Here is a 20,741-nt window from a genome sequence, read left to right as displayed (position 1 = left end):
AAATGAGTCTGACAAGAGAACACCAAAGCTGATGAGTCTGGATCCTGGCACTGGACGGCTAGAGGATTAGTCAGCTAACACACTGGCTGGGGCTTCTGCAGGGTCGGGTCCCATCGCATCTCATCACCACCAGGCTTGAAGCGGCCCCTGTGGCTGCCGTGTCTCCATCCACCTCTCTGAGTGGCTGGCTGGCTCTGGTTCCCATCCACCACCGCTTCTCCTTCCTCCGTTCTACCAAAAAAACACAACATTACCTCCTCTTGTAGGGTCGAGGCTTCATGGGAGGAGCATATGATGTCATACTGTACACTCAGTCAGGACAGGGTGGGTTATGGTGCAGTGGAAGGGCCTGACTTAGTTCAGAGAGGTGTTCACGCACTAAAGCTAGTCTTTCAGGTTAGATTCAATACAAATTCTTTAAAGGGTATTTAGTAATTACAGGTCAGAGCGCTTATCAAACACATGCATATAGATCTACATATTTTCAATACAAATTCAGCTGCATACCCTACTGTACAGTGTCTATCTACTGAAACTCACACTGACACAAGGTTTGATAAGGTTACTGAATACACAGTAAGCTGTTAAATTCAGTTCTGAGTTCCTCAATCTACTGCATCATATTCATCATTACAAAAACTCTATTGAATGTAGAGAGAGCACAAAGAGTGTTTTCACTGACTGACCCTTCACTGATTTAATCTCTGATATTATCTGCCAATAAAAAGAGTTGACAGATCAATTTACCTCTTTATTGCTGAACCATTAAAGCACATTTACTGCAAAGCAACTAACCACTGCTTTTGCTTTTGGAGTTAATGTAATGGATTTTGACAGAATTACAGCTGCTTTTGTCTGAGAGCACTTCTCAGCCTGAACTGCTCAACCTGCCTGTGCCTGTTTCCCTGGAACCTGTTGCTATTTCCACTCCTTTTCCCAGTAAGAGCAGCTTCATACTGTACTGTTGGAATTTAGCGGTAACAGGCAGTACCATGGGAAGAGTCAGTTCCCTCTTTGCAGACCTCTCTCATCTTCTTTTCCTTTCATATTCACCTTTCCTTTCCTTTTCATTCCCCACATTCTCTCTGCTCTCCTTTTTTGATTTCTTATCAACTCCTACATTTTAAATTACTCCATTCTCTCTCTCTTTCTCTCCTCCTTCTCCTCTTTTCCTTTCTTACTCCTGTAATTCCTTTTACCCCTCTCTTCACGTTGCCTCTGCTTTTCTTTTCCCCTTTCTGTTTTTTTTTTTTTTTTTTTACATCCACTCTAATCCTCTGTTCTTTTCTTTCTTTTATCGTCTTTTTGCTCTCTTCATCACATCCCCTCATCATTTTCACATCACTGATGAGAATGTAGGCTGTTGATTTGTGGACTGTTATTTTGTTCAGATTTTTACATCTACACCTTTGTTTTTTTTTAGACATTCCCCTAAACACATCAGTCTGCAAAACAGTGAAATCTGTTTAATAATTTACAAAATTGTATCTGTTTTATTGAGGTTATGTTCAAAGTCCTCCAGTTGAACATGGGATCTGTAAGAAGTCAACTAGGCTGTTTTCAGTTATCTCAACCAGAATTCCACAATGTACTACAAAAAAAGACATCACTTTATGTGAAATGATTGAGTCTGCTATTTCTCCTACATTGTATTCTCTGTATCTTCTCTTGTGATTCCAAGTGACAATATCAGAACAAAATGCATGCAAACCTGTTTGTTCCTTTTTGGATATACTGTAGCTTTGATTTGTAATGGGGGACAGTTTGAAATACTGTTTGTTTTTATTATCAAGAGAGAAGATGGATGTGTGTGTGAGGTAACATTAATCTAAGGTATCATCTTAAATCATATATAATAGTTTTGTTTATCAAAATCAACCCACTCTCACAATGTAGATTCTTACTATTTAAAGAGCTTGTTTTTGCTGACCTCCAGTGGTTGTTTTAACTTGTAGATGTTTACTATAGGGTGTGTCAGCACCCCGTGGAATCACTGTTGGGTGTGGTTACAGTTGCAAAAAAAACACACTTGACCACACCAATAAGTGATACTGGTTGTGGTCAGAGGTAAAACTGACTTGAAACTTTTACAGTCATCAAAGAGGGCAGTGAATCAATGGTTTTCAGAATTGTGAGCCAATCCGAAAAGGTCAGTTAATCTGAAACCTGCTTGAAACTGAAGTGCGTTTTGAGTTTTAGGTTGAGATATGTTGCCGTGCTGCTGGACATCTGCAAAATAAATCTTCACTATGACAGAAGTTAATTGTGTTCCCAGAGCATGGCAGCCTGAAATCTGCAGTTGCTGCCTGTATCGGACTTGTAAATCTTTGCATGCCACTTACAGTATGTGTCAAATGGCCTTTTAGTGCCTGCTGCTTGCTGTCGACACTAACTTAAGCTGCAGCTGTTGGATATACCGAGGCATAATTCAGTCTCTCAATTTAAGTGGGGCAGATTTGGAGACTTGTGTCTATTGACTATTTATTAAGCTGTAGATTCACACCATGCTTAGACATTCACACATGTTGGCCCAGACACTTGCACAAAATTGATGCTCTTTAGAGAAGAAGTGTGTCTATAATCCCTTCCCTGGTTTAATCTGACCTCTTTAGCGTACATTAAAAAGTATTAGTACAGTGATATGTTTTCATTGTTTTGGCTATACTCAGCATTGGATTTGAAATCAACCAATAATCATAAAGTTAAAGAGGGGAGTTTCAGCTTTCAGAGTGTTCACATTCACATTGGCTGAACAGTGTAGGACTCGTAGCATCTACGACATCCACTACATGCTAGTAGTATCAATTAGGAAATACAGCATGACAGTTATCCCTTATTAACACAGTAGAAGTAAAGATGGCTTTAGTAGAGGCCTGGAAGAGAGTCACCAGAGAAGTTGCCAAGTGTCTGTTGGTGCTTATTGGATGCACACTCCACACAATCATTGACCACAAAGGATTTCCAACTAACTGTTAAACATGACAGCTTTATTTAAGTTTATTTGTTGCATTCATTTTAATTCCTTTCCTAAAATTGATGGACCTGGACCATGTATAAAATGGACTGAAATTCTTCCTTTTCGTCTGAAGTTAATGTAAACACCCTCAAAGCTGAGAATCAGGACTTTAACCCCAATTGTCATTGTTTCATTTCTAATACTATGTGCTGGAGTTGAGCTGAAACAATGAAAAGCTTACCGTCCCTTTTTTCTGACTGCATTTTATTTCTATTTATGTCCACAACTATGGATTACAGAGCGTGGTTGTGATTGATGGTGTTTTAGAAGATAAGTTTAAGGTTTCATCAGCGAACGTGTATAGATTGTGTTTCTGCACTGTTATTATAGCCTAAGGTGGACATTTACTGTAAGTGCTGCCAGACAGTTTAACTGCTGCTTTTATTACACCCTCTCTTACTCCGTCTGAGGTGCCACATAAACCTGTGAGAAGTAACAGTGCCGTATAATTGCTGTATATTCCTATGTGGCTGGCTAATATGTGACTGATAATGGGTCTCTGCCACCGGTGTCAGTGTTTTGTTGTTTTAGTTTTTCTGAGTTGTACCAGGTGAGGCCTTAAGGCAGAATGTTCTGCGTGAGGTGCAGAGTCTCCTAAGCCACATACTTACACAACAGCTAAATAATGTTTTCATTTGTTGAAAACTTGAGCTCACTATTAAAAAAAATAGGAAACCGTTTTTAATAAAAAACACTACAGCAGGATTGTTTATGCTCAGTGCTATTACTGAAACGACAGCGATAGAAACTTATTTGAGACTCATTGATATTTCCCTATAAATTAATGTCTACTGTACTTATACTCACTCTTTCCCAGAATTTTTGAAGTGCTTACATGTGCAGTACGGGAATTCAGCAGGTGGAAAATTCCCTGGGCATATTTGCAAAATATTTCCAAGCATCCACCTTGGTGTAATTATATGATAAAAAGCACACATAAGTGCAGCCTGGGTGCAAGTTATTTAACACATCCCATCAACAACAACACATTTATTTCCCCGTCTTTTCCTTATAACTGAAAATCCCTTATTTCTTAATTTCATGGCACTTTGCTGAGGTATTTTCTTTTGCACTGATACTTAATCTTAGAATGTGGACCATTATCATAGGAAAAATGTTTGGAGAACAGTCTGTACTGGCACAGCACAGACACACTGTAATATATTTGTCTTACAAATAAGACAAAATAAGAAACAAAATGCTGCTTGAAGTTACATTTGCATTGTGTGTTTTGCTATCACAACAATGAAGGGAAAAGGTTGAATTGTATTTACTGGCAAAACACACACACACACACACACACACACACACACACACACACACTAGATTGAGCTAAGTTCCTTGTGGATTGTACCTTGGGATTTGCGACATTTTTAATTTACAGTCCCATTCTGCAGCAAACAATGGGATTGTCACGTGGATGGGAAGCATGACGTAATGGCTAATTTTTCCCTCACAAGATTTACACAGTATATTGACTGTTGAAGGGTGTGGGCCTCACAACTACACACAAAATAGAGATTCAGCATTCATTATTCAGGTTTGTTCAATAGAGGAATAATGACAAATAATTACAGACGTTGGAAAATGATGGAATTTCAAGTAGACCTGGTATGGTGCTCTGCAACTTGGGCCATTTCTTGTTAGGCTACTTGAGATACTGCTGAGAAGCAGAGTGGAGTCAACCAGGTTCATTCTCTGGCTAAAAAAGGTTCAGCAATCCTTGTGTGTTAAGAAGAGAAGGCGCTAGAGAGAGGCAGAGAAAGAGGAAAATGAGAGATTTGTTTGGTTGGTTGATCACAGGCTGCCTCTTGGAGTAAATGCCTTCAGAAGATTAAAAGTAGCATGTTTCACTATCAGTGACTGAAGACCCTCCATGGTAAATTTAGTACTCCAAAAGCTTTTTTCTTCATCATAAGAATTAAGTGGAACTAAGTGACTCTCGAAATAACAGCACTTCAGACTATTCTTACATAAGCCATTTTTCTTCTGTGGTTGTGACAGAATTAGGGAAGAACAAAACTGACAATATCAGGATTATCAACTCCAATAATGAGAAACTGCATTTACCTGTGTGAGATACTTTATATTTGCATGCAACTTTTAGCAAAGTGCCATTCTTTGAGTGCTCCTGAGAAGTATATATTCTGCCATTTCTCTTTTTAGGTCATGCAAGCATGCCAGAGAGTGTGTGTAGATTCTGTGAAACATGATGAAAGAAAAAAAGAATAAAACGAGACAATACACTCACAATGGTCAATTTGGTAATAGCTAGACTGGAATACCTCAACAACTGTTAAATGGGTTGCCATGAAATTTTGAAATTTGTTTGACATTCGTGGTTCCCAAAAGATCAATCCCACTGATTTTGGTAATACCTGACTTTACCTCTTGCGCCACCATGAAGTTCACAGTTGTGTTTGAAATGTCTCAACAACTATTTGATAAACAGGATGAATTGTGAGGACTTTGATGATCTCCTGACCTTTCTATTAGCGCCATCATCAAGTCAAAATACTTTACTAGTTTGTGTGAAACTCTAATTGGCAAACATTAGCATGCTAACATGCTAAACTAAAATGGTGAACATGGTAAACATCATACATGCTTAATCGTGAGCATATTAGCATGCTGACGTTAGCATTTAGCTCAAAGCACTGCAGCCTGAGTACAGCCCTACTGTGCCGCTAGCATGGCTGCAGACTATCACTCTTGTTTTTCTAAACCTCTGTTTTTAATCCATCAATACAGTATGTTGACCATGCTGCAGTTCTTGGTTCAGGAAGAGACTGCTCAACAGCTTACCTGCACAGTGCTGCTGAAAAGTACAATGTAAACGGTTGTGATTGATGAATCACCTGTGCTGTGTTTATGTGTTAAATATTGAAGAGATGGACTGCATAATTAGAAACAGTCGACAGGTTTAGTGGAAGATCAGGTTTAGAGGCTGTCTCTGATAGAATGGAGACCTAAGTTATTATTATAAGGATATACAGTATGTGTGTACACTGTGTGCGTCTTGTGGAAACCCTTTCTGCAGCGGTCAGGGAGAGTGTTTGTACAGTTGATATTTAAGCTCATATGGTGAAGGTAAGATGTAGGTTAACAGGTTAGGGCAGTTTTATGGTATTGTTGGAATGTTTTTTTTTAGTCTCTCTATTTAACGTTTATTGTGGAATATAGTTTCATGTTTTTAATCTACAGTTGTATTTTATAGGTATTTATTTCCCTGATTTTATGGCTGAATAAATTGAACCTTGAACCTAGAGCCATGTAGCGTTAGCAGTCAAACGCGTGGAGCCAATGCACATCAAGCCCATCAAGCCCATCCTCGGTAACGTTAGTGCACTAAGCTGAGCGGCGGCGGGCATATAACCAATGTAACACAAACACACTACTAACCACTGAGGTAGAATTTGAAATAACCCTAAACTGATGAAGTGGAGGCCGAGGAAGAGCGGCCAGCACGCACCGCCTTCCCCTTATTCGCCTCACCCGGGGAGGAAAGGGCTAAATGTCCCCTCCAACTTGAGTGCGACGCCTCACATTGCTAACATTATTAGCTGACACAACATGGCTAACAGTGCTAACATCTGAACCAACCTGAGCTGTAGAATGTATAGGGAAGTAAAACTCTTGAGGCCATACAAAATGTACACCCTTTATTGATAAAATATGGGGGTTGTTGGTGGTGCTGCCTTCTCTGTAGCGGCACAAGCTGGCTTGAAGCCCGAGGTGGGAGTGTGTGAGCAGGACCGGGATTGCAAATGACAGTGCCGGTCCTATCCCCAAAGCTCTCCATGGGCTAATGGCGTTGCCGACCCCGCTGACGGCGCCCTGACTGCTGCTGCGGGCAGAGATGAGAGCCCAGCTGCTCTGAGGCTTCACGGGTGGCCTCCAGTCTGGCTATCATTTCCTGAATGTTCATCCCGAAAAGCGACTCCATGGAGAGTGGGTGGTTCATTACAGGGAGGACAGACCGAGCCAGAGGTGTCTGTGTCCCACCTGAGCTGCACAGACCGGCCGCAGTCGAGGGCAAGGGTTGAAATCTGTTCTCAGCCAGCATCAGCTCGGTCCTCCTGTGGGTGTGGGAGTTTAGTTTTTTGTTTATTTATTTTTTGGACTCGAAGTTGAACGACCTTCTTTCTCTGTCAGTTGGTCTGCCATTGTGAGTCAGCGGTAATGAAATGTAAGCACCTGATTAACATACCGTTTCTTTGCATCTTTCCTTATCGGATGTTCCCAATTTCCGAGTACATTGGAACACAGCATAATTGGCAGTGACAAGCTCTACCTGGGAAGACGGGGAGACCAACCCGTGCTGACTGATGTACGATGCATTTGAATTTAGGGCAGGAAAGTCGCCCCAGACACTCAGATTGTATAACTTGGCAAAGCAGCAAATGCAAGCACTTTCATCATTGGGTCATATGCTCAATCACCATTGTTTTAACTCACTCTTTGATAGATAGGAACTTAACAGACAATTAACTAGATGAAAATCTTACAGACTACAACTTTCAATATATATATATATATATATATATATATATATATATATATATATATATATATATATATATATATAAAATACCTGGGTACCAGATGAACGGCTTCTTAGTGTTAGTCATAGTTTGTTAGTATGTGACAAGGATTGATTAAGAACTTTATGTCTCCAGAAGGTTTCTATTAGTATGTAAAAACAAAGAGGCTTTGCTGGACCTGCAGGGCAGCCCTGAGTCAACAGGGCACAGGAAGGATCACACAGCCTCTCACAGACACCTAACTCAGGACAGATGAAAATAGGGAAACAACATCTGCTTAAGAACTTTCACCAATGCAAAACGAATGGTTATCATCAAACCTCTCAAATTTGTCTTTATTCATCATCATGTAATTGTGTGTTTGCTTACGTAATGCATCTATGCGCATCAACAGCTTTACATTTTTCAGGTATGCACATTATGCTGTTTCACTCTACATTAGCCTTTTCGCTGCAGGAGAAGCTGGGTTGAGTGAACATTGTGATGCTCTCCAACCAAATGTAGGCCTGCATGTTCGCTTTTGTTGTTTTTCATGTGTCTGCTCTTCCATGAGCGCACCTGAGCTTTGAAGCTGCCCTAAAGAGCTGTGTCTCTGTGCTGTTTGTGTGTGTGTGTGTGTGTGTGTGTGTGTGTGTGTGTGTGTGTGTGTTTGTGTGTGTGTGTGTGTGTGTGTGTGAGAGAGAGAGAGAGAGAGAGAGAGAGAGCAGGGATGGAAGCATAAAGGACAAAGATAGCTTTGATCACTTTGGAGTGTTACCAATGGCTTGCTCCTCTCTGTCAGAACATCTGAGGTACCATCACAAGTGTGGATGTGAGCGAGAGGCAAGCAGCAGAGGAAAAGCTACTGTTTATTGTCCTTTTTGAGCGTGATTAGCTGAAGTTTGGTTATTTTTTATTGTTAGTTGACACCCGAGTGATCATGTTAAACATCCTGCTGTCCGCACTGATCGATCCTGACAGGCATTTGAGGAGCTTCAGAAGAAGCGAGCGACTTGCATCAATACTAGTATGTATCATCCTTGTCTGTTTTTTATATGCATGTTTTTTGAAGATTTTGGTGAACCCTTGTGTTAAACTGTGGAGTGACACTGCGATCGAATAATGGCTGTGTCTGTGACTGTGGTACAGCGGCATAAACCAATCCCCTGGCGGCACAGGCCACTTACTACTGCGGCATGTGCCAGTCAAAGTGGTGTGACACTTGGAAGTAGTAGGCAACTGTCAGTGACAAACAGTTAAGTAATTTCATATATCCTTGCTGATGTACCCAAAGTTAATATTAGAGCTAGCCTGAGCTAACATGGCTATTGCTCACCTCGACATCATAGACTGTATATAATAATTATATATATATTTTACTTTTTTATGTCTATGCCCGCCACCTTAGCCAGTCTGACTAATTAAAAACAGAAATATAGAACGTTAACCAAATTAAAGGAAAATAAATGTAACAAATATACATTTCTCTTGTCCGTTCTGTTGCTGGGATATGAGTGAAATGACAGTAACGTTGAAGTACATCATTACCAATGTAATGATATACTTTAACGTGTACGTACGTATTAATTTACGATGTAAATTAATATTAGAGCTGCCTTAGCTAACAGTCTGACTAATCCATAACAGAGATTTAAAGGTAACAACTTTAGAGCAAACTAAAACTATACTTTACACTATAATAAAACATATTACCTTTGGCATGTTTAATAATAGTCTATAGCAACAATGTTTAATTTCCGGGATTGTTCAGGTGCCATCGGAAATTACGCCGGATGTCCCTCATTTCGGCCGAATGTCTGTCACCTTCCGCTTTCTTTGTGTTGGCATTCTAAACTCCGGTTAATTTATGAGGACTATGGATAACTACTCCTCAGATCTCTGCAGGGTCAATCCAGTCAGCTAGCTAGACTATCTGTCCAATCTGAGTTTTCTGTTGCACAACTAAAACAACCTTTGAACATACATACGTTCCACCAAAACAAATTCCTTCCCGAGGCTATTTTGCAGCGCCACCGGAGCTCTGTTCGGTGCTTAGCGCCGCCCAAGATGATTGTGATTGGTTTAAAGAAATGCCAATAAACCAGAGCACGTTTTTTTCCCTATCCCAGTCTGTGGGCATAAGCCACCACGGTAGCGAGGCTAACAAAAACTGTTAGCTCAGGTTAGCTCTAATATTAACTTTGAGTACATCGGCAAGGATATATGAAATTAGTTTGTCACTGACAGTTGCCTTAACTTGCGTACCACTTCCACCTGCTGTTGAACGGTGTGGTGGTGGAACACCCAGCGTCATGCCACTCCGACGACCGTGGATCGGCTTATGCCGCTGTTCCACAGTGGCATGCCATCAGCCACTTTTCGATCTCAGCACTACTGAAACTGAATGTCCAAGTCGATGTCTTCTTCAAACATACTTTAGAAATAAGTATGTCTTTCCCTGTCTTAAGTATAGATGCAGGTTTTAAAATTGTTAATCTGTCTTGATCTGGAGGTCATCCTCTGCTTGCAAACCTCAAGACATGTCTGCTACTTCTGACTGGCAGTATTTAACCTTGTAGGATTGTCTGGTGAGAATGAACCCTTAGACCACCTACACTGCCGCAAAGCCCTCCTCCACAGTTGAGCAAGAAAGACACAGAGGAAGTAATCATTAGAGGAGCTAGATTGAGGGAATGTGATAGCTCAGTTTGTTTGGAAAAGATAGGGTGTGTCTCTGTGTTTGTGTGCTCACAATCACATGTACTGTAACTGTGGACACTGACAAACTTTCATAATGTCATGCTGCTTCATCATTTTGTGTTTCTCCTGTGGCCCACTTTTAATATAACATATATTGTTTTCTTGAAACAGAAGTAAACTGTGAAACAATACAAACCGAGATTGTTGCATCCTGTTTGTGGGGTCTGATTTAGGAAGTCATAGGAACCTATCTGACTTTTGTGGTTTCTTGTGAGGTGACTTTATTTTTTTTCTGAGGTGACATATCAGCCACAAACACTGCCAATGTCTGTGTTGATAAATGTTTTCAAATAAGGACTGACTAAGATTTACTTTATTGACTCCTTTTGGGATCTACAAAACGACCCACACAAACACAGAGAAGGGAAATAGTTTAGGTCATTTCTTTCTAAATATTCCGCTCACACTCTGCTGTTTTGTTCTGAGGGCAGGCTTTGTGCAGTAGCCTGTTTTCCTGTTTTACACTGATTTGCGTTGAACAGCATCTTTTTAAAGAATACAGGCTGTAGTTTTCCCCACAAACTTGAGATTTAAAGGCTACTGTTTTCCTTATGTAACATACCAACACAACATACACCATCATCACACAGCGAAAGTGAGCATTCAGCATCAGCAGGGACAGCGGCGTCTCTTCTCCTTATTGTATCCCGAACTGTTTATTCCATGGGATAGCAGGGGTGGCCACTTTTTTTTAGCTGTGATACAAATAGACACAGGATACACATGAAGTAAACAAACAATAAAGTAATCATATTTAATCACATGTTGCATAACAAAAAAACGTTATTATGGGAGATTGTTCGGGGTAAATGGGCAATGCCCCCGTTTTTCCAGAATATTGCACCCCTTTGTGCATGCAATGGTCCGCTCCGGCCAGACACGACACGGCCGTTGCTCACAGAGCCGAGAGCAGGGAGAGGTTTACTCAGCCTGCCATTGCTACACACCATCTGAGTGATGCCTACTCTTCCCAACTTTTCATCCAGAGGTTAGCGACGAAACGTCAAAGCAAGGTGGTCTTATTTCTTTATTTTTTGAACCCCAGTTTCTTCCATGACTCGATACCTAACTGGACTAACGTTAGCGTTCAGGCACCGAAGATAAGATAATGAACTTTGGACTTTCCACACGGCTTTTCGTGACATGTTTCCCGTCGTCCTGGATAAAATAACAACGTAGCCCGGCGTGGCGGCAGCTGGGCGAAAATACAACTGGAAGGGAAATACCAACTGATTATCAAACAAAGGCACCAACACGTTTTTATCTTGCCACTTTTGAAGCGGAATAGGAGTGTACAATGTCCTCCAAAGCTTTAAATAAGGTGGGTAACCTGGCTGGATAATTGTTTTGTTCCAACATGAACGTTATGCTGTGTAGCTAATGTCTTTGATAAACTGAAAAGCTAACACTGGCTAAAATATGAACAGTGGTCAGTTGTGCTGTTGTTGGGTTATATAACTTTGTAGACTGTTGTTAGTAGTAATATAGTATGCCTAATGGTGGTGGTGTTTGTGTGTGTGTGTATGTGTGAGCGAGTGTGAGAGAGCGTTTGAGTGTGTTTAGCTAGCTTAGGAGTTATTATAATATCTACAAATACTATTAACATAACTTACCGGTAACGTTAGCCTACAACCAGCCATGTTGTTTCTAATGTAACGTTACTAGGTTTAAAATATTCGGAATTAAACTGACTGTTCCTGTTGATAAGCCGTCCCATATAAGTCACCCAGATGTGTTCATAGTAGGTCTCAGCTCAGCTACCTGTTGATATCTAGAGTCTCAATCTTAATTGTTTTATATTAAAAATAGTAAGGAAATCTCCGTGGATTTAAAAACTAACTGAGCCTCTGAAGCATAACTTTTGCCAAGGGATCCCCTTTTTACATGTCAGAGATCCCAGAAGATAGTGGACCAAAAACTACATTTGTTCAAGTTTGCCATATGAAAGCCCATTTTGATAATGGTGATAATGATGTTTTTTGTAGGTTGTGTTTTATGAAAGAATTATTTAGTAATATGATGGTAACAGTCAGAGAGAAAGAGACCCAAAGTGTGATTTTAGCCTAATGATTTTAAGTAGGCTACATTAATTTACACTAACGTTTTTGTTATTTATAAAGTATAAACCATAAATAATTTGTGGGCGCAGCAATTCACTCATTTATCAAGTCCCAGTGTAAGGTCCCTGAAGCCAATTTTGGAGAACCTCTAGCTTACTATATGTTGTTTTCACCTGCACCACTGTATCAGCTATGTGTAATTGCTGTCCATCATTCAAAAACAGCTGGATGACCTGTCAAGTCTTGCATATTTTCTAGATTTATATACTAGGCTAATATATAGATTATAAATTGTCAATGAAGTAAGTATTCCTGCAGAATTAGTTGAAAACGGTCAGGTTTTATAGGAGATATATGGACCTCTACATACCTAATATATTTCCACACATGTACCATGATTCCAATATCTTTTAAAAACAAAAGATGAATTTAGTAATAAAAAAAGATGTGGTAAATATAGTTTAAGTGGGTCAATCCTCACATAAGACCTAAATATGTTCACACAGTGTATTCAATAATCATTTTTTATTAAAGGAATTCTTTTTCTCTGTTTGACAAGTGAGGAATGTGCTGTGTTTGTCTAACATGGTGGTGATAGTCAGGTTTGGTCGGTTGTTCCAGTCAGACGAAACCAGCTCTGTCATGTCAGCTGGTGATATAATGCTGTAGCTGACCTTGGTCACACCTTTTGACATTAAACGTACTACTGTACTATGCTTTTAGTTGGTAATGAGGCAACAGGGTTTTCTTTGCTCATTAGTAATTTCATTGTTCCCGTCTCAGTTTTGTATTAGTCTCTTTTTTCTTTGAAATCGGTGTTAAGTTGTTTTATTACAACAGGTAGGACGAGGTGTAAACGTTATACTATGCTATAACTGATAAGAGCCTGGACAGAAAGACCTACAAAAAAAGTGCAAAAAATGATCTTAATGAAGACCACCCTTTGAGTTAGCATGGTCACTATCCTTAGGCTACATTTCCTGTTGCTCCTTCAGAATAAGAGCTTTCCTTCACTGTATTAGTGAAGAATTTTGAATAAGCAGCAAGAAGCGGCTCCAATAACACTAAAACGCATCGCATGCAACACATCAGGCTGCTATTAGTTGGATGAAAGTCAAAACAGCAATGTATGAGTGGAAGACGTCACTGTGCCTGGAAGTCAGGGTTTTTTTTCTATCCCAGAACTATGTGTGGTGTAGCCAGACCTTACTCCACAGCGCTGTGGAGATGGGTCTGGCAATGCGAGATTTATGTTCAGGTGATGAATTGATGTCACTTTCAAATAGCTCAGCGTTTTCTAATGATAGGAAAGCTATTTGTCAGTTATAGCCAACTTTGCAGACACATACAGGCCATGTTTTTAAAAGTCCTGTCTTTTCCAAGCTAAGCTCTGTTCCACTTGCCTGTATATTTTCATAAAGGGTTTCTTTCATCAATTTTTCCGAAAAGCACAAGCTTGAAATGAGGATTTGTGTTAATAATATAAGCTAACCTGTTATTGTTAGAGCTGGGCAATATTGTCTGCCAGTGGAATCAAAACTTAATAATACAATTTTATTGTGTTATTGTTTTACAAAGTGTTGTTGCCAAAATGAATGATCCAGGAAAACTGTTGTTTAAAAAAAAAAAAAAAAAAATATATATATATATATATATATATATATATATATATATATATATATATATATATATATATATATATATATATATATATATATATATATATAAATAACAAAATACGAAATTACAAATAAAGTATTTTAACAAGATATATCCGTGAGTATTTTGTTAGCATTCAATAACTACAGCACCAATGAGGTTCTCATGGGGATTTTCTTACAAAATAAACAAATAACCTGAAATATCTCAATATCGGAAAAGGGTCCTCTAGGTTTATTTTCTTTTCTTTCCATCTTGACCAACCCTTAAAAGCCTCGTAGAGCTGTGTCTCCTTCAACACACAAGACCTAGACCCTGACTTGTATTTAGTGCTCGCTGCACTGATTAGCTTACAGTGCAAAGACAGTAGTCACATTAGGCATCTAAAGCTGCTCCTAGTGAGACAGACTTACCCAAACTGAATTTTGTGGAAACAGATTTATCATGCATTGTCAGAAATAATCTGTGAGGCGAGTATGACTTGCCTTCCACTGTGTATCACGGTTCATCACTCCTTAACCAAAAATGAACTCCCACCTGATGATTTGTGGTAAACTGCCATAACATCAGTATTAGTCACATAACACGTAATGTTACAGTTAATGATTAATAGTAATACAACGTTGCAGTGCTGTTTTTCAGGAAGAGAGTAACATGTAGGTGTGTAGTCTTTATGTCTCAGAGGTCAATAATGCTATTATTGCACAGTAGTGTGTCAATAGGTTAGTATTATGTGTCAGTAAATATTTAACATTCACTCAATTGTGACAACTTTGGCAAAAGACAATTAAGGTGAACAGAAAGAGAGGGTTCCTACGTATCCTGGAAAACAGTTGACCAATTTCCCAGTTTTGGAAAACACATGGAAAATGAGAGAAAAAGTAAAATGTCCTGAAAACTCTTGTGTTGTCCTGGAAAATGATTTCAACATTCTATTTTTCTTTAGATGAGAAGGAACTAATAGGCTATCTAGCAGAGATCCCTAAAAAGAACAACATTGACATCTGAAAGGGCTAAGTTATGTTCAGGGCGGTAGTTTATAGACGAGAGTATTTTGCAAAAGGCTGCTATGTTGTGGAAACCCTGTGAACACACCCCCAAGTCACATCACATGCAGAACATGCAGGATGAAATTACAATTTAAATATCTGAAACTCAGAAAAATGTAAGTTACAGTGTCCTTCAAATATAAATGTTAGTCACTGCTGGCTGGCAACTGTAGTAGTTTTTATTGTTATACTCTTTGACCAATTTCTCACAATGTCTAAGCACGTGTGAGATGATTTCATAGATAAGTTATAGCCATAGACTGCACATCTTTTAAATCACACTTCCGCAGAGAGGAACATATTAGTGTATGGCATTATCCCTGATCACTGGAAAAGTCCTGGAAAATGATCACTAGAAAAGAGTGGGAACCCTGAAGAAAGCACTTTGTCTAACCTAATCTGAGTTAAATTGAAGCTGCCTTTCAGTTTCGTGTCGTGACAGACCTACACCACAAAATAACTGTTTATGTTAATTGATGTTTCTGTAAAAGATGGAAAAGGATTAGATTTTTCGGCTGTTTGGTGCTAAATGTCCTGCTCTGGCACCAAGGAGAGAGGAAAGGAAAGTGTTTTCAAAGCTAGGAGAAAAAGACACCGAGAAGACAATCTGGCTGTGCCGGTCAGATGACAGGATGACACATGAGCAGTGGAATAACAATAAGTTAAATCTGATTACAATTGTATTTGATCCTCATTTAAAGACAGAATAATACAATAATGGCATCTTTACCATTCATATTTTTAATTGTGTCATTTAAGTCTTTTTATAAATTGTTTTTTGAAATGAGTCATTTAACTGATATACTATAGTTGAAAACCACATTAATCCACTGTAGAGTTGACATTAAATCTTCTTCACTACAGTAAATGCTGGCCTAATTCTGCTTTGTGTTTGGCCTTCAACCATTCCTTTTAACTTTTGTGAATGCAGCACAACAAAAGAAACATAATGTAGAGCCTCAGCAGTCCCTCTAGCCTTTAGACTTGTATTTTGAGAAGACAGACTGAAATAAGTGGGAAATGCATTTGGATGAAGGAGGTTGTATTAATTAGAGTTGCACAGCGGGCCAAGAACGACCTCTATTTTGCTTTGATGATTACACATCCCCATTTACATCGATGAAGGAGGGAAATGTAATTAGAGGACCAAGTGCTAGGGAGAGGAAAAGAGTCTTGGTGGTGTTTTTGTTCTGTGTCCTAGGCTCGCCGTCCTTTATGGAGAATCAGGGCTGATGTGGCAGTCATTAACAGGATGGAACAGCTAATGTCTGGCATCTGTGACAAGGACTTCCACCATCAGATTATAAAGCATTTATCCAATCTTCTGTTGATACACTCCACAAAGGGCTTCACATGCCTACATTTTACCACATTAAATTCAAAATCTTATAAATTCCTCTTACAAAATGTTCATGCGTGCAATGGGCGGTATAAGTAGGGTTATTGATATTAAATGTCACAGGGAAGCTGGGTTGAAAATGTCACAGGGACACTTTTGGTCACAATCAAGAACAGCACATGGCAATAGCGATCAGTGCAGTCTGGTCACTCCACAGCAGCTACTGTCCAACGGTAAAGTCGAAAACAATAATGTTGTGTTCACACCCAGGCGAAACCAATATTCGCATAGCGTTGAGGCCTTTTTATAGCTGTGCGTCGAATTGACGGCGTACCCCGGCAGACCCCTCTGCATCTACGGCGTTGCCTGACATGCACCTCTGGAAAGATTTAACTACACGTCGCAGCGACGCACATCACTAGGCCGTGGCTGGGTAGCGTTGCGTTTCCCCCGACTCATTTCCTGGTTCTCCTTCTCCATAAACAACGTGAGATCAAGGAGAGGGTTAACGTTTCCTGCTAAAGATTTCCCACCGTGGTCAGAAAGCACAGGGGAGACACTTTGTTTTATCTCACTATGACTCTAGAGTCGGTATTCGCTCCAAAGCTAAACGCCGTCACTCTCTCACTTATCCCTCGCTCTACAACCCACTCCACACACACACACACACACATACATGCCGGCTCGACGCACACACCAGCGCACAAGTATAAACATCAGGCCACTTACATAGGCTACGGCGAAAGCTCTGCGTGGAGCCTGCGCAGGACTATAAAACGGCCTTTACTCGCATCAATTTGATCGTGGGATAATTTGTGTTCTCTCACGTTACTAGCGTTACTTGCGCCTGTATAGAGCTGTAGGCACCAAGGTAGTAGTTGCGTCTGGATGACTGCCGCTTCCAGAGCTATTTAAAGTACAGATTTTGCTGTGATATAATTGCAAGGTACGGATAAAAAGTATGCCAAAATAACATCATGATGCCGATTTGATTTTAAAGTCCTCCCAGCCTTTAAGGGGTGCAGGTATAGGTCGTCTCTGTGTATAAGATGAGAGGACTTCCAGTTGGTCATGTTGAAGACAGCATTCGATGGTCTGTTGCTTCAGCTGGGCTTCAGTTTCTGGCCTATCTGGATCTTAACACAACTATGTCATTTATTAAGTCAAAAACACAAATGTTAAGGCATAGGTCCATGGACCATGAGAGTTAAACACACACACACACACACACACACACACACACACACACACACACACACACACACACAACTAGTTTTGAAAAAGGCAGTGGACTGTGATAATCAAAGTGAGGTCCTGAAGTATCACCGTCTGTTGGAGTCTAGATAAAAACATTGAGAGAAAGCAGCTGTTTGTGTTGTTTCAATGCCAGGAGACTCTGGAGTGCGGCAGTTATCAAGGACATCTGACCTGCTTATCCTTTCATCCCTGGGGGGAAATCCAGGGCAGATACACACAGCAGGAGGCAGGTGGATGACAAAGAGAGAAAAAGAAGGAAAGCAGAAAATGCCTTCTGAGGGAGGAGTTGATGTGAGGAGGGGTTATTGGAGGGATGAAATGGAGAAAGGAAGCAGCGGGAGGGAGAGATACACCGGCTATAATCTGAATCACATGGCAGATCTTAAAAAAACAGCCTCTCTCCTATAATCACAGCATTCTAGCTCTTGGGTTTTTTCATGCTGCACATTAATATCTATTTCTTTTGAATTCAAATGCAACAGCCAAATAGGGTGGAGTACATTTCCTTGACCTGTGTGGGTCACGGACTTTTGTGGAAAAGACTAGCAGTAGCCTTGCAAAACAATCCACAAATATGATTTTGCTCATTGTGGTTTGGCAATGCCATGCATAGCATATCTTAAGGGGGACGTTATTCAAAGCAGGCTAGGCAAGAGATGATTGACCGTTATCTGCTTCACTAAGACATCAACATAAACCCTTCGACCCTACGATTTATTGGATGTGTGCACCCCTTGCTTGGCTGTCATTGGTCTCTGGCTGTAATTTTTTGGAGTAACATGGTTGTGGTTCTGAATTGTTGAAAGCAAGTCGCCTTGGCCATCTAACCGATCTACGAGAGAAAAATGGAGAGAGGTCTTCAGGTATTTGGTTCAATTGAGCAAGTTTTAATTATTCCTTCATGTATGTGAGTATTGGCCATGTTTCATGCTGTCCAGAGACAAAGACACGTCAGTTACGGGATATTCGAGAAGACAGCGACAGCGGGAACAGCTGATCAGTCCTGTGAGTTAAATGTTCACTACGTCAGAACTTATTCGACAAATGCATTTCCATATCCCATTTAGCACATCAACTCTTTTTCGACAAAAGTAAAAACCACCTCAATTGAGTGTAACTTTTTTTTGTGCGATTGAGGAAGTTTTCCCAAATTTTGCGTTTCCATTCAGCTTTTCTAATGCGATATTTCAAAATGTGCATAAAATAGGTGAATGGAAAACCGACTAGTTAAAAGCTAAGCTTTCCAGATATAATGTGGCTGCAACATGGCATCATGACTTTGCGTAAACATACACGCCACTTTCCTGAAGCCAAATGGCGTGTTATCTGTACGCATTTTGAGCTATCCGCGTGTATGTCTACGCTGTGTACAGCGGATGTAAACATACACGCCATGTTTGGCGTCACCACGCGGCGTGGTATCGCGAGAACATGCCGTGCTATCGTGAGAAAAACGCCACGTGTAAAAAAATAAATAAATAAGGTTGGGTTTAGGAAAAGAACATTGGGGAAGGCTTTATTAAAAAAAAAAAAAAAACGTGGGACGTGATCCCGGCTCTCCTGGATGAAAGTCCTGTGTTTTACCCATCTTACCCATCCGCCACCCAAACCAACCTCCCTCCTTTCATACTACTCGCTACAGCGATAATTCACACGTAATGTAGGTCAATGGAGGCCAAACGGCGTTGATAAACACGCAAAAAAGCGTGTTTTTGGCATGCGAAATGGCATGCGAATTGGCGTGTCATACATACGCCACTTAATGAGATCAGTCTGGTTGCTGAGTGAGGCTAGACCAGTAGGGTGTTGCAGGCAGAACCAAACCCACCTGAGAAGGGACTGAGCACTGGTCTGCCTGGGAACACCTTTTTTGTTGTTATGTGAATGGCTTAATTCTGATATTGACCTTGCAAAGTCTAAATATTATCTCACGGATCTTCCTTTAGGAAGAGCAGCCTGGCATTAGCCCTTCATTATAAGTTTGACCCACACTTTGGGCTGCTGAAATAAAATGGTCCACCACCTCTCACTCACCTGCTGATGTGGTTGATAGATGGATGGTAATGTCATATAACCCTGAGTGTTGATTAGTCCCTTGTTCTTTATCAAACACTCTATCAAAGCTAGGACACTCAGAGCCAGCCCTGCATCCTTTCTGGCAGGGCAGGTCTCTGTAAGGATTTATCATTCCCAGTGCAGGCATAGTGGACTTGACACAGGGTGTTTTGTGTGCGTGAGACAGACAGAGCAAGAGAGAGAGAGAGAGAGAGAGAGAGAGGAGAAGCGAGGATGGACAAGAGAGCACGTGGCAGCCGTGGCTCAGCTGGTTAGGGAAGAGAAAAAGAGGCTGGAACAGATTCATCCCAAGGCTTGTTGCCCTACATGCCTTTACACACATACACACACTGCTATGTGTTCATTTGCTTATCTTTCGCAGTGTTAGGAGTACAGCACAGTCTTTTCTGTCTGGGAAACGGAGTCATCAGTCTGTGGGAGACTTTTTCGCAGCTTTAGATAAGGCATACTCATCACTAGCAGTATCAGTGTGTATATTTCCCAGATCTCAGACTTCTGTCAAGGGAATTTGCTCTTTTTTACAATGCATACACTATCATCTTGTCTTAATAATAGAATTTTTTTTCTGCTATAATATAATATAAATCTTGTCCATATGCACATATTGAAATCTGTCTCTGATGTGACGCTGTACAGGGCTCAAAGAAATGCTGAAACATCTGAGCCCCTAACACAGTCTGAGCCAACCAACCAAATTAAAATCAGACTGAACTTGGCTAATGACTTAACGAGACAGGTTTTGGCTGTCTAAGGAAGACGGATATCCATTACTGTGTGATAGCACATTTGCTGTTGTATTGCCCGCTGTTCACTCACTTACTGTATGTACTGAATAACAACATGATAAGGCTTCATGACAGATTTGTTCTTTGCACATTGTAATTAGTTCATTAGGTGCATTGGAGTGTGTAAGCTTCCTGTCTGTTAGGTTTTTTGTTTTAGATGTCATTAGAAGTAATTTATGTATTATCTCTGTGCATCTTGTTAAAGTATGCATGGACC

The 20,741-nt window shown here is 40.3% G+C and overlaps 1 protein-coding gene across 20 annotated transcripts in view; it reads left to right on the top strand.

The window, feature by feature from the left end:
* The window catches only part of tjp1a (tight junction protein 1a), a 118,733-nt gene that overhangs the window by 48,971 nt on the left and 49,021 nt on the right, over window positions 1–20,741 (top strand). The window contains exon 1 of one of the 20 annotated variants that reach the window (XM_035999537.1): window positions 8,465–8,566. The exons of 18 other annotated variants lie outside the window; for them this stretch is intronic. In XM_035999537.1, coding sequence (XP_035855430.1) covers window positions 8,480–8,566 — 87 coding nt within the window. In that variant the 5' untranslated portion in view covers window positions 8,465–8,479. Of the gene's footprint in view, window positions 1–8,464; window positions 8,567–11,204; window positions 11,621–20,741 lie in introns of those variants that run through there. One more of the 20 variants, XM_035999539.1, reaches the window with a different exon arrangement.

Source organism: Sander lucioperca, chromosome 3 (assembly GCF_008315115.2).
Source record: "Sander lucioperca isolate FBNREF2018 chromosome 3, SLUC_FBN_1.2, whole genome shotgun sequence".
NCBI lineage: Eukaryota > Metazoa > Chordata > Actinopteri > Perciformes > Percidae > Sander > Sander lucioperca.
This window is presented reverse-complemented; position numbering and strand designations above follow the sequence as displayed.